This window comes from Galeopterus variegatus, unplaced genomic scaffold (assembly GCF_000696425.1).
Source record: "Galeopterus variegatus unplaced genomic scaffold, G_variegatus-3.0.2 Scaffold13758, whole genome shotgun sequence".
Taxonomy (NCBI): domain Eukaryota; kingdom Metazoa; phylum Chordata; class Mammalia; order Dermoptera; family Cynocephalidae; genus Galeopterus; species Galeopterus variegatus.
In genome coordinates, this window is record NW_007739869.1 from 4,968 (window position 1) to 18,413 (window position 13,446).

Sequence of the window (13,446 nt, forward strand, 5' to 3'; positions counted from 1 at the left end):
GGGGATTCAAGATCTCATGATCCTCTTTTACTCCATTTCCCTCCTATTTTATTATCAAGCCAGTTGCCTAGCCCCTGGTGAGGAGTTCCTTTCATATTAGAGATACGTGCAGGCCCTGAAGTCCCTGGGCAGGCATCACCGGGTGTGCCTTACCATTCTGCATTGGGTCCTGATTGGAGGTCTATAGACTCTTGGGGAAAGGAGGAAATCCCCAAAGAAGGAAATTACAGGTGATAGATTCTGACTTTGCCGTGAAGGCAGGAAGTAAAGGAAACTCCATGGTTGTTCACATCAACATTCAGCTGTATGTTTCTTCATCCCCAAGGTTGTCATTTGGAGTTAATATAAGCCTCAGAGGAAGAACTATGCACAATTTTTAATTTAGTGCTCTGTGTTGGGGCTGAAGCCTGTAGACCAGGACCATAGTGGCAGGTGGCCACTTCTGATCATGCACAGACAGGAGGTACCTCTCTCAAAAGCTCAGATCCCAGGATGGGTTTAGAGCCTCAGAATGCACCGAAGGGTAAGGATGGGATCTGCCACACCCCTTCTCCAATGCTATGTTGCCCTCTGCCAGAGAGTCCCCAAGCAGGGCCTTGTCCGGGAGGATGTCAGGTAGATGCAAGGTGCTTCAGAAAGTGGCAAAGATGCCTGGTTTTCACAGGACTCTAGGACACAGACTAAGTCCTCAGGAAGTAGCTCTGGTGCTTAGAAATGTTCTCTTCCCCACTTGATTTTGCACCCCCAAATTAGCTTCTTGGAAGAGACTAGAACTACCATTTGTCAGGCATTTAGAATGTCCCAACTCCTGTGCTGGGTATCGACATACGGTTCTTCAGTTCATCCTCACAGCCCTCAAGGTGAGTGTTACTGTTCCCTTTTACCAGCGAGGAAAGGGAGGTTGGTAGCATTCAGTCCTCGCAGAAGCTTTCACAGAGTCACACAGTGTACCTGATCTCCAGCTTGCGAAGGTCATTCACTCGTGCAGTCCTCTGGCTTCCCTTAGAAGGAGTGGCCTGAGAGAGCAAGACTGAAGCCTCATTGCCTTTCCGTCCTGGTCCCAGATGTTACACACAGTCATTTCTGTCATGTTCTGTTCATCAGAAGTATGTCGCTAAGTCCAGCCCATGCTTGGGAAGAGAGGAGTGTAAAAGAATGTGTGGACACATTTTAAAACCACTGTAATCACTGTTGCCCAGTTGTACTGAAGCCACCCCTGAGTGTGCGGGTGAACTGTCAGCCGCATTTTTGGTCCAGGCTCCAGGGCAGAGAGTTCTTTAAGGGCAGGGACCACATATCAGACACTATTGCAGCCATAGAACCAAACTCATGGTCTGGCTCATGGTAGCTATTCAATAAATGTTTGAGACATAAAGCAATTAATTAACAAATTGAGAGTATGAAACAGGCGGATTCTATTAATTATGCTAATAATGGGGTCTAATGACGCATAGATAAACCTACATAGGTTCATCCACTAACTAGTTCGATGATCTCATGCAAGTTATTTTCATTAGAAGGCCTCTAAGTTTAGAAAGAGGATCTCTACAGTCCCTTTGAGCTCTAACAAGCACTGATAAATAGAAAATTATTACAAAAAGGCTTTGCAGCCTGTGCCAACAGCACAAATGCAGAGAATCTCCCTTGCAGTGGAGCCCTTGCTTCCTCACCAAGGTTTCCTCTTCTCTTTGCAGATCGCCCTGCTCCCCAACAATGCTGCTGACCTGGGCAAGTATATCACTGGTGACAAGGCGCTGGCCTCAAACGCCTACCTGCCAGGACCTCCTGGCCTGCCTGGGGGCCAAGGCCCACCCGGTGAGTGTGGAGGAGGGCACAGGAGGGTGATGGAGTCGCCAGCAAAGGTGGGCCAAGAGCTCACGGTTAGTGGGGGTGGATGGTGTTCTCTGGCTCCCATCAAGGAGACCCTAAGCAGAGTCCAGGGAGCTGCCACATGCCTGGGTGGGAAGAGGCCATGGCGAAATAGGCCCTCCAGCCTGAAACCCTCACAATCAATTGCAATTTGGGAGAAAAAGGTGATTGTCCTGGGTTTGGATAAGATTCCTAAAGATTTAAGATCCTTAAAGATTTTAAGTTACAGAGAAACAAAATGAGAACTACTTTTTAACTTTATTATGGAAAAATTTTAATGTATCCAAAAATGGAATTGTATAGTGGACCCTATGGGCTCATCCCCCAGTTTTAACAATTCATGACCAGCCTGGTTTCCACTATTTCTCAATCTTTCCACCTTCCCTTATTATCTGTTAACATATTTACGTCAATATTTATTGTTATATCTTTGTAAGTCGGTTTTATTGAGATACAAATTCTATTACAGTTTGATGAGTTTTGACAAATGTATACACCCATGTGACCACCACCCTATATCTGTATCAAGATACAGAACATTTCCATCACCCCAGAAAGTTCCCTTGTGCCCATCTGCAGTCATTCCACCTCCCCATCCCCAGCTCAGCAACCACCGACCTGCCTTCTTTCACTACAGTTTTGCCTGTTATAGAACTGCATGTCAGTGGAGTCTTTGTCTGGCTTCTTGCATTCAGTATACTGCTTTGGAGATTCACTCATATTAATTGAAGAAAAATCTCAAATATTATTTCATCAAGAAATATACAATGAGAGCTTAAAAAAATAGTTACAAAATGTTTTATATTTTACTCTGGGTTCCTCCATAGAGAGATCAGTGGATTTTTTTCACACCAGCAAAGGAAATGACATTAATATTAGCAAATGAGTCTAAATCACTGGGTGTCTTATCCCTGGTTAGTTATTTCATCAAGAAATATATAATGAGAGCTTTAAAAAATAGTTACAAAGTGTTTTATATTTTACTCTGGGTTCCTCCATAGAGAGATCAGTGGATTTTTTTCACACCAGTAAAGGAAATGACATTAATATTAGCAAATGAGTCTAAATCACTGGGTGTCTTATCCCTGGTTATCATTGCTTAGCTGTGTGCTGGGTGTTATGAATGACCTCCTAACACTGTAATTGGGAGGACAAGACACATAGAGTGAATACAAATAGGACAAAGCAGTATCCACATGCCCCCAAGTAAGTACCCAGATGCTTCCTGCCATGGAGCTTAAAGAAGGGAGAGATCTCTGTAGCCTGCAGTGATCAGGGGAATTTGGGGTTGATCTGGACGTGGAAGATGGGTAGAATTTGTCCAAACAGGAAGGACATAGGTGGGTTTTAGGTTTGAAAGGTTAGTAAGAACAAAGGCTCAGAGTTCTTTCCAAAGAATTTAGGCAGAGTGAATACAAATAGGACAAAGCAGTATCCACATGCCCCCAAATAAGTACCCAGATGCTTCCTGCCATGGAGCTTAAAGAAGGGAGAGATCACTGTAGCCTGCAGTGGTCAGGGGAATTTGGGGTTGATCTGGATATGGAAGATAGGTAGAATTTGTCCAAACAGGAAGGACATAGGCGGGTTTTAGGTTTGAAAGGTTAGTAAGAACAAAGGCTCAGAGTTCTTTCCAAAGAATTTAGGTGTGTTCTCTCTACATAAGTCTTAATCTCCTAGTTTCCTTCAAACACTGGTGGCCTGGATCTCAGTCTGTACAGAGAATAAGGGCTGGTCCGGGACTTTGGTTCACACTCTTGTTCATTCTCCTGGCCTGAGATACTCTTGGGTATTGGTGGAGTTTTCCCCAGCACATACCTCATGCAGACAGCCATGCATCTTCAGAGAATAAGGGCTGGTCCGGGACTTTGGTTCACACTCTTGTTCATTCCCCTGGCCTGAGATAACTCTTGGGTATTGGTGGAGTTTTCCCCAGCACATACCTCATGCAGACAGCCATGCATCTTCTCCGTAAACTAGAGTCTCTCCTTACAAACTGGTTCCTAGCACAGTATTCCCCACCTGTCCATAAGAGAATGTTTTTTCTTTGTCTCCCTGGAGGAAGTTCATCTCTAGGCCAGTCTCCGTATCATGAGGACAAGGACAGCTGTAGGAACAGGAGCCATTGGCTGCCTTTTTCTTAGTAAATAACTTGTTGACTTTCACCTCTAATTCTGCCATCTGGTTTCTAATGTGGTTTAAGCTGTCCAGTGTCCTTGATGGAGCAGGGAGTGATTGAGGATGAATGAGCCTTTACAATAGATCAAGCACTTGCATGGAGAAATTCCCATCCTGTTTCCTTCTCACTCCTTACTTCGAGTGTTTTCGATGCCCTCCATTGAGATGTATTAGGGCAGCTAGAAAGCTAATACGTTTCTCTCACCCTTAAATAAAATTCCAGTCCTGAAGCCTGTGATGAGTCACAGACTGGAGCTCCAGGACAGGAAGTGACACTGCGTTGGCATCCTTTGTCTTTGGTGGTGAGGAGGTGGCTGCTTCTGTCTGGCTCCCACTGTGATGTCTAAGGTGTGGCCCACCCAAGTCCCACATTTTAAGGGCACTTGACATATGGTGACCTCTGAACTTCACGGATTGTGTAAAGGCAGGGAAGATATTATCTCTGGTCTGTCCTTGGTTCCGTTGGAGATAAAATATTTAGCGATAGGGATCTGCCCCCCTTTCCAGATAAACTCTTTCAGGGTGGACCTGGAAGCAGCGTTGAGAGCAGGGGTGTGAGACATGTTTGGATGGAACATTGACTGCCTTTAACTTTGGCTTCATTATTCTGTGAACTAGAAAAGATTCCCCAAAATATGAAAAGTCTGAAGTCTTTGTTTTGTTTAACAAAGCCTGAAGGTCATTCCATCGATGAAAAAGTAACCATTGTATGCATTGGAAAGAGGTGGCTCTGAGGAGTAAGGATAGCACAGAGATTAGCCCGGTCTCTTCAATGCAGTCATTTAACAAGAAACATTTACTGAGCAGCCTACGATGTATCTGGGACTCTTTGAGAGTGTGCTAACAAATAACACACAACCCCTGCCTTCACAGAGCCGACAATCTAAAACTGGGGTTAAAACTCAATGTCCTTCCACATGCAAAAAAATGAAGTTGGACCCTTACCATACACTATATACAAAAATTAACTCAAAATGGATTCAAGACCTGAAACTATAAACTGCTAGAAGAAAACATGAAATCTTCATGACACTGGATTTATTGATTATTTCTTGGATAGGACCCCAAAAGCACAGGCAGCAAAAGCAAAAATAGACAAATGGAATTCCATCAAACTTAAAAAGTTTTGTGAATCCAAAACAAAACAATCAACAGAGTGAAAGGGCATCCTACAGAATGGGAGAAAGTTATTTGCAAGTCATATATCTGATAAGAGATCAATATCCAGAACATATAAAGACCTCCTATAACTCAACAACAAAAAAATCAAATAATTGGATTAAAAGATGGGCAAGATACTTAAGTAAACATTTTCCCAAAGAAGATACACAAGCAGCCAGCAAGCATATTAAAAGATGCTCAATATTACTTATCATAGAAGAATGCAAACCAAAACTACAATGAGGTATCACCCCACACCCATTAGAATGGCCTTTCTTAAAAAAAGAAAAAAATAAAGTATTGTCAAGGATGTGAAGAAATTGAAGCTCTTGTGCACTGTTGATGGGAATACAAAATGGTGCAGTTGCTACAGAAAACAGTATGGAGGTTCCTCAAAAAATTAAAATTAAAATTACCATATGAGTATGACCCAGCAATCCCGCTTCTGGGTATATATCCAAAAGAATTGGTAACAGGATCTTGAAGAGATATTTGCACATCCATGTTTATATAGCAGCCACTATTTCACAATAGCCAAGAAGTTGAGGCTACCCAAGTGTCCACTGACAGATGGGTGGAAAACAAAATGTGGCATAAACATGCAATGGGACATTACTGAGCCTTAAAAAATAGGAAATTCTGATGCATGCTACAACATGGGTGGACCTTGAGGACATTATGCTGAGAGAAATAAGCCAGTCAAGAGAAGACCGGTGCTGTATGATCACACTCACATGAGGTGTCTAAAACAGTTGAATACATAGAAACAGAAAGTAGCATGGTGGTTACCAGGTGCTAAGCGAGTAAAGGAGAAATGGAGAGTTGTTCAATGGGTACAGAGTTTCAATTTTACAAGATGAAAAAGTTGTAGAAGTCTGTTGCACAACAGTGTGAATGTACTTAACACTACTAAACTGTACATTTAAAAGTGCTTCAGATGGTAAATTTTGTGTTGAGTGCTTTTTACCACAATTTTAATAAAATGCCCTCAAAGTGCCCACTCCCTTTCCCTCATCTCCCTGGCTGATGTTCAGCATCTAATGCAGAGGTGAACATGCTGATGTCTGCACCAAGGTGCTGCCCCACAGTGAACACAGCTTGGCCCCTGGGTAGCCGGCGCAGTATTTCCTGGAGCATTCAGAGTGGCAGACATGCTGTGTCCCATACTGAGGTGGAGATGTGCCACAAGCCCAGCCAATCCAGAGAGGCTGTTTACAACTCTCTGTGTCTGTGGTTTAAGGTAGATGAGACCTAAAGCTCTCTCCCCATCAATCTCCATGATAAGGTGGTATGACCACATTCTCACACACATACAAACAATTGTCAAGCAGACATGAAAATAGTCATATAGCTTGTTGGTGTTTTTTTTATTATTGAATGTAATTGATTATACATATTTGTGGGGTACAAAGTTGAATATCAATACCTATGTACAGTATGTGATGATCAAATCAAAATAAAGAACAATTAGCATATTCATCATTACGAAACATCATTTCTTTGTCTTGAGGACATTAATCTCTCTTCTAGTCATTTGATAACATGGAGTAAATTAATGTTAATTATTAGCTTGTTCTCAAACTCATTACATTTCCAGTGCTATGTTGATTTAAGCCTCCGAAAAGAATTTTAAAGAACAAAAACAAAAAAAGACCTCAACATCTACAGAGACCGGGCATGAGGAGAGCTGGGTGCGAGCAGGAGGGACTGAGGAGAAATGAACCAAAGCAGAAGGCACATGCCCCTGTCTAAAGCAGCAGCCCCTGCATAAAGCTCCAGTCAACTGCACAGTCGCAGAATTGTGCTCCAGGCTTTAGTTCTTTCTGTTTTCAAACAGAAGCCAGGAACCCAGATTTCTATATGAAATCTCCCAATTTAAAAATATTAGGAATATCCAGAGGATAATGGAATGCATAAACAGAATGTACAGAGTGTGTATATGTATGTATAGATGTGTATCAGTGTGCATATATGTACACACATGTTGTGCTATAGATATAGTATTATGGTACACAATAAAGTAAGCAGTTAATTCCCTTATAGGGAAGGGGGTGTTAAGATGTTTTTGGAGATATGTGGTCTGGGGTGATTATATGGGGAAGGAGGCAAAGCAGGAAAGGAGGGAAGTATGGTCTGCACTGGGTCATGGTTTATCCAGGGATGATGGGGGCTGAGAGATGATTAGGAGAGAGGCAGTGGTGGAGGGAAAGTGCCTGAAGAGGAAGACTAGAGTAAGCTCATATGCTACACTCAGGAGTTTTAACTTTATTCTATATGCAAAAGGGAGCCATGGTAGGGCTTTCTCCTCCTCAGACTCCAATTGCACGTATGTTAGATTGTTTGACATTGTCCCACCTCTTTTGGATGCTCTGTTTTACTTTTTATTTTCCTCTTTGTGTTTCATTTTGGATAACTTCTACTGAGTTATCTTTAAGTTCACTGTTCTTTCCTCACCTGTGTCCAGTGTGCTCATAAGCCTATTGCAAATATTTTTCATCTCTAATATTATGTTTTCTATTTCTGTTTGGCTTTTTTTCTCCTCTAATTTCCATCTCTCTGCTGCAGGTCCCCTTCTGTTCAGGCAAGCTTTCTACTTTCCCCCTAGCACCTTTAACATATTAATCATCGCTATTTTAAAGTCCCTGACTGATAACTCTGCTATCTGTGTCCCCTCTGAGTCTGGTTCTGCTGATTGCTCTATTGCTTGACAATGGTTTTTTGTTTGTTTTGCTGTTGCTTTTTTATGTGCCTCAAAATTTTGATCAAATCAAAATTTTTAATTGAATGCTCCAATTTTTTTATTGAATATGTCTTTGTAGAGGGACAGTAGAAACTGAGGTATATAGTGATTACTCCTGGAGATGGGTACCCTCTCCTTCTGTCAGGCAACTAGCATGGGAAGTTGAGTCAATCTAATGAATAATTGAGATTCGTTTGGGTTTTGTTGTTATTATATTTATCTTCGGTGTTCCATAGTCTTCAAATTTTCAAATTCCTCCAAGGGTAGGATACTGTTGCCTTGTGCTCAGTAGGAGTTTAGAGTGTCAATTAGTTTTTCTTGGTGTTTGAACCCCACTCTCAGCTTTCAGCAGCCCCTACACACCTGTGCCACAGACGTATCCTCTGTGGAGATCCTCTCTCCATGCTCTTGCCCTTCCCCCAGTGGTAGGCTACTGTTTCTTATTATTCCGTGCTAGAGTTTGGGGAGTAAGGGTCATTTTCAGTTCTCCTGGTCCAGCTGCAGTCCTAAGCATGGGGTCAGATCTTCTTCCCATGCCCACCCACTCCCAGTGTGTCTATATCTGGGGCAAATCTTGGACAGGAGAACGTTTCCTACGCCTCCCCCAGAAGTAGTGGATATTTGTCTGGGTCCTGCAAGAGAGAGGGTTTGCTGCCCCACCCCAGTGATTTGAGGCATTTGCCCTAAATGGCTGGAAGTAGGAAAGTTACATGGTAAGACATGTTTTCGAAGTATTATTCATATAGGAGTGTGAGGAACGGGTGAGGGGTGATTGGTGGGAGGCAGAAGGACTAGCTACGAGGCCAGAGTTGAAGCAAATATAGGAAGGCCTAACAGATTTTTTTAGTGCTTCCTGTGTCTGAGGTACGATGCCAAGTGGTGTGTGTGTATCTAAAATCTCATTTAACACTCACGATCACCCTGTAAGGCAGATTTTTATTAGTTCAGCTTTAGAGATGAAAAACTAAGGTTCAAATATGAGCGTACTTCAAAAAATTCATGGAAAAAGAATTAGAGAGTATGAGTCTTCCCATGAACTTTTTGAAGTACCTTGTAGCTCAAGTAACTTGTCCAAGATTCCAACCTAGGTCTCTCTGATGCAAAAACCTGTACTTTTAATCACTACCCTGCCGCGATAGCCCCTGCCTGCCATGACAGCCACTACACTGCCATGATCGAGGGTATAGAGAGCAGCAGACAGTTAGATGTTAAAGAGGTGAAATGGTCAGGAACTGGTCACTGATTGGATAAGGAGGATGTATAAGGAGGAAATAGGGAAATTATATATAGGAAGACTCAAGTTTCTGGTTTGACAGGATGGGTGACTGGTAGTCCATGGAAAGAGAGGAAGAAGGGGAAGTCACTTTTGACCTTGTTAGGTTTAAAATGCCTGTGGGACATCCTGATGGAGATATCAGAGGCAAAGGTTAGAATGCAAAGAGGAGAGGCTGCAGGGGCCCTGGACTGTCTCATTAGCCAGAGCCCCTGCCCTTCTCACGGGCTGTGAGCTAATGAGGTGTTCTTTCATTACAGGCTCACCAGGACCAAAGGGGAGCCCAGGCTTCCCTGGTATGCCAGGCCCACCTGGGCAGCCTGGCCCGCGGGGCTCAATGGGGCCAATGGGACCATCTCCTGATCTGTCCCACATTAAGCAAGGCCGGAGGGGCCCTGTGGTCAGTATCTTATCAGAGATCCACTTACTGTTGCTGGGGAAAGCATGTTCTTGCCCCATGCTTTTTCCTTCTGTTAAACCAGATCCTTTTGTCTCATAGGGTCCGCCAGGTGCACCAGGAAGAGATGGTTCTAAGGTAGGTCTCATGAGTGGTCCTTACAAGCCAAAGGAGTCTCACTTTCCACCTGCCGTGTAGCTGTTGGTAAAACTCAGCAAGCAGTCTTTACTCACATGTGGCAAAATTGAGACACAGATTTTTCCCCAAATCTGGGAACAAAATCTGAGCAGTTTTCTTCAAGTATGAAACCAACCCTAAAAACTAAAACAGCCACCAAAACCACTCCTAGGAAAAATGACCCCTATACATTTTAAAGAAGCCTTTGTGTTGGAATAGTCACATGTGCCTTTCTCTTTAACCAGCATTGTGGTGTAGGGGTGTTTTGTGTGTGTCCTCATTTCTTTGGGATGTTTAAGTCAAGAACAGAAGTTTCATTCTGTGCAAGGGGGTGGTTTCACTTTGAGAGCGGCCTGCTGATCTCCTCACAAAGTCAGTGTGAGCTACTTGAGAAAGCTTCTAGAAGTCCGCATGCTGTCTGGAAATATGATCATTCCTCTTATTGGGCCTGGTTTGAAAATATGTGGCCTTGAGGGAAGTGGGAATGAGACACTTGACCGAATCAGTTCTGTCCCAATAAGTGGTCTGTGAATCCAGCTTCAATCTTACATTTGTTTCCTGTAGAAAATATTTGTTGTTTTGTGCAGGGAGATGGTTATGGTGGGTGTTCAGTAGAGACCACCAGGGTGGTATCCATGTGGTCCAGAAAGCTAACCCTGGCCTTTCTGTTTCTAGGGGGAAAGAGGAGCACCTGGGCCCAGGGGTTCTCCAGTAAGTAGCACTATCTTTCCTGCTTCCCCGGTGGGAATGTTCTCAGGGATGCAGCTCTGATGAGCCTATAAGCTGGTCTTAGTAGCAAAAGCCCACCCCTTCTGGCCATCTCTCAGCCCACTGAACAGAACTCTGAGGTTAAGAAGAGCCACAGAAGGTTTTGCTGGTTTAGATTTATTTTTTAGATTTGTTTTCTGTTGTTATTTTTTCTTATCATTGGCTAATCTTTATTTCAAATTGTCTTCTCTTAAGGTTCAAAACCCCAGTATGCTATGAGTCTGTTACCAAGTATATCATAAGACATCTGAAGGACTAGGAAGGACATCTATGGGGTTAATCATAACTTTGAACACTTGAGAATTTAGCCACTGCCACAACCCTAGCTGGTCAGATGACCATCCCCTCCAAAAAATGCAAAGACAAGCAGACTGGGACCTGAGAAGAAGTCAGCTGCATAGATACACAGTGTCTGGGAGATTCAAAGTGAAAATTGGTAGTATCCAAGTGCACAGAAAATTCAAGCAACTCCACTGCTTCTGATGAAGTCAGTATAGAAGTATATGTGGCCACAGAGGGAGAAAGTCTGGGTTCCCATCTCAGTCTCTTAGCTTCTGACCATGACCACATCATTCTGGCCATTCATTTCCTTACCTGTGTAATTCCAGAAGTGGAGTCTGATCTGCCATACCTCAAGTGGTTATTGTGATGGTCAAATGACATCAAAATACTCTACCTCTCAAAGTGCTTTACAGTGAAAGCTGCTGCTTCTAAGATGGTAGCCACAGCAGCAGTGATTGTGGGGCGAAAACAATTTTACTACAAACTTCTAACAGGCCCACAAAATGCATGTTTACACTTTTTTTTTTTTTTTTACTATGCCCCACACAGCACCACATGGAAATGAAGGTTTAACAAATACTATATAATGATAAAGGATGTTCAATAAATAGAAAATTGAGGAAGCTTTTCTTTGGATCTTTCCTGGTCAATGAGGAATTGATGTCTTTACAGCGTTCTCTCAACTTCATTTAGTTTGCAGTTGTAGTCAGCCACCTTATACAAATCTTAATAATTTCATTTTTAAAAGATAACATTTTGAGGGCCGGCCCGGTGGCGCACTGGATAGTGCGCCGCTTGGGAGCGTGCCGGCGCTCCCGCCCGAGGGTTCGGATCCCACATACAGACCGGTTCCCGCTCACTGGCTGAGCGAGGCGCGGGAGCAACACCGAGGGTTGCAATCCCGTTGCCGGTCCCCGGTCCAGTACGGGGGCAACACTGAGGGTTGCGATCCGTTGCCGGACACGGAAAAAGACAAAAGACAAAAAAAAAGATAACATTTTGAGCATTTACTATGTTCTGTGCCCTTTGCATGTGTTAACTCATTTACATCCTCACCTATGACCTCTGTGAAACCCTATGAAGTTGGGACTATCATTATCCCCATTTTACAGATGGGGAAACTGAAACCCAAAGAAATTAAGTAACTTGCCCAAGACCACACAGCTAGCAAGTGGCAGAGCAGGGATTCAAACCCAACAGAACCCCAACCTCTTAACCACTGCTCTATTGCCTTCATTAAGTATCTTCCAGATTACTTTGGGAAGTAACCTAGGAGGGTTATTCTCATCTTCTACCAGGACGACATAGCCTAGGGTTAGGAGGGAGGAAAGGTGAATATGTCACCAAAGCTCATATATGAGATGGAGGAATTAAAGACAATCTTGCCGATCCCTCAGGCTACTGCAACAGTCCTTACGTTTATTCCCTTTGGGTCACAAAGTTATTGAGAAAGTAGTTGCCAGCAAGCAGCGGGACTAGCAAAGCACGGAGCCCTGGGAGGCTGTTGCTGTTGCAAAGGGCTGTATTCTAACTCTGATTCCTCTCCTGTGCACAGGGACCCCCTGGTTCTTTCGACTTCCTGCTGCTTATGCTGGCTGACATCCGCAACGACATCGCTGATCTACAGGAACAGGTGTTTGGGCACCGGACTCACTCTTCAGCGGAAGAGTTCCCTTTACCTCAGGAGTTATCCAGCAACTCAGAAACCATGGACTTGGGCTCTGGAGATGACTCCCCAAGAAGAACTGAGGCAAGAGACTGGGGAGCCCCCACAGACTTTTATCCATAGCACACCCCAACATTTTCAGGCCAAAGGAAGAGAAAAGAGTGTTTTCTCCTGCAGTTAAATCATCTAAAGAAGAAAAAATCACTGGAGACCTAGAAAAGACACATTGTTATTTTCTTTACTCTTTTCTTGCCTTCTCCTTACTCTTCTTCTTCCAAATACTGTTTTCAGGGTCCCCTAGTAGACCTACTAGTGACATGATGGAGTAAGTGACAATGATGGATTTACACACTTTCCATTGAGTCAGCTGGGGTGGTCCATGCTGGGACTTTTCTTTAGCGTCTTATTTTTTTAGGAACCTCTGAGTTAAGTCCTCTCACGTGGTGTCTTAAAATTTGGTAGAATATCAAAATGGAAAAATAACAAGGCGAGCTCTAAGAAAATGTGAGGCTACATCTAAAAATATATAGATATGTGTTCGAAATAGACTAGTACTCCTCTGGTACAAAATTAGGGCTCTTCAATTAAAAAGGGGTGGGGAGGACAACCATGTAGCTTTGTCTTGGTGGGTAATTCTTTTCACTTGTCAATCTAATAGATTTAAATATTCTATCCTCTTAGTCAATTTTGTTTCCCAAATTTGGTTAAAGAAAGGAGAGAATGAAAGAGTGGAGATTAGGGAAGATAGAGAAGAACTACAGTCATATATTTACTCTCATATAAGTTGCCACATTTTAAAATTAAAATACAATGATTAAGGATTCAGGCCACACTTATCTGTAAGAGAAGAAAGTTACTCTGTCTGTTGGAATGGATCCTCTTTTCAAAAGACAGTAAGGTTAAAAAAAGAAAAGACAATAAGGGAATGGAACTCC

At 43.1% G+C, this 13,446-nt stretch overlaps 1 protein-coding gene across 1 annotated transcript; it reads left to right on the forward strand.

Annotated features, from left to right (window-relative positions):
• The first annotated feature begins 1,713 nt into the window (after positions 1-1,713).
• LOC103581719 (collagen and calcium-binding EGF domain-containing protein 1-like) lies at positions 1,714-12,739 on the forward strand. The gene is made up of 4 exons (XM_008563487.1): positions 1,714-1,815; positions 9,721-9,756; positions 10,471-10,506; positions 12,401-12,739. Exons 1-4 carry the CDS (start codon positions 1,714-1,716, stop codon positions 12,632-12,634), a joined length of 408 nt encoding a protein of 135 aa, XP_008561709.1. The 3' UTR covers positions 12,635-12,739.
• Positions 12,740-13,446: the final 707 nt, after the last annotated feature.

Excerpts from the sequence above, each read along its gene's own strand:
- LOC103581719 (XM_008563487.1), top strand. The coding sequence starts at position 1,714 with ATGCTGCTGACCTGGGCAAGTATATCACTGGTGACAAGGCGCTGGCCT. Across the intron at positions 1,816-9,720 it reads TGGGGGCCAAGGCCCACCCG|GGTCCGCCAGGTGCACCAGG; the intron begins GTGAGTGTGGAG and ends TTTGTCTCATAG. Across the intron at positions 9,757-10,470 it reads CAGGAAGAGATGGTTCTAAG|GGGGAAAGAGGAGCACCTGG; the intron begins GTAGGTCTCATG and ends TTCTGTTTCTAG.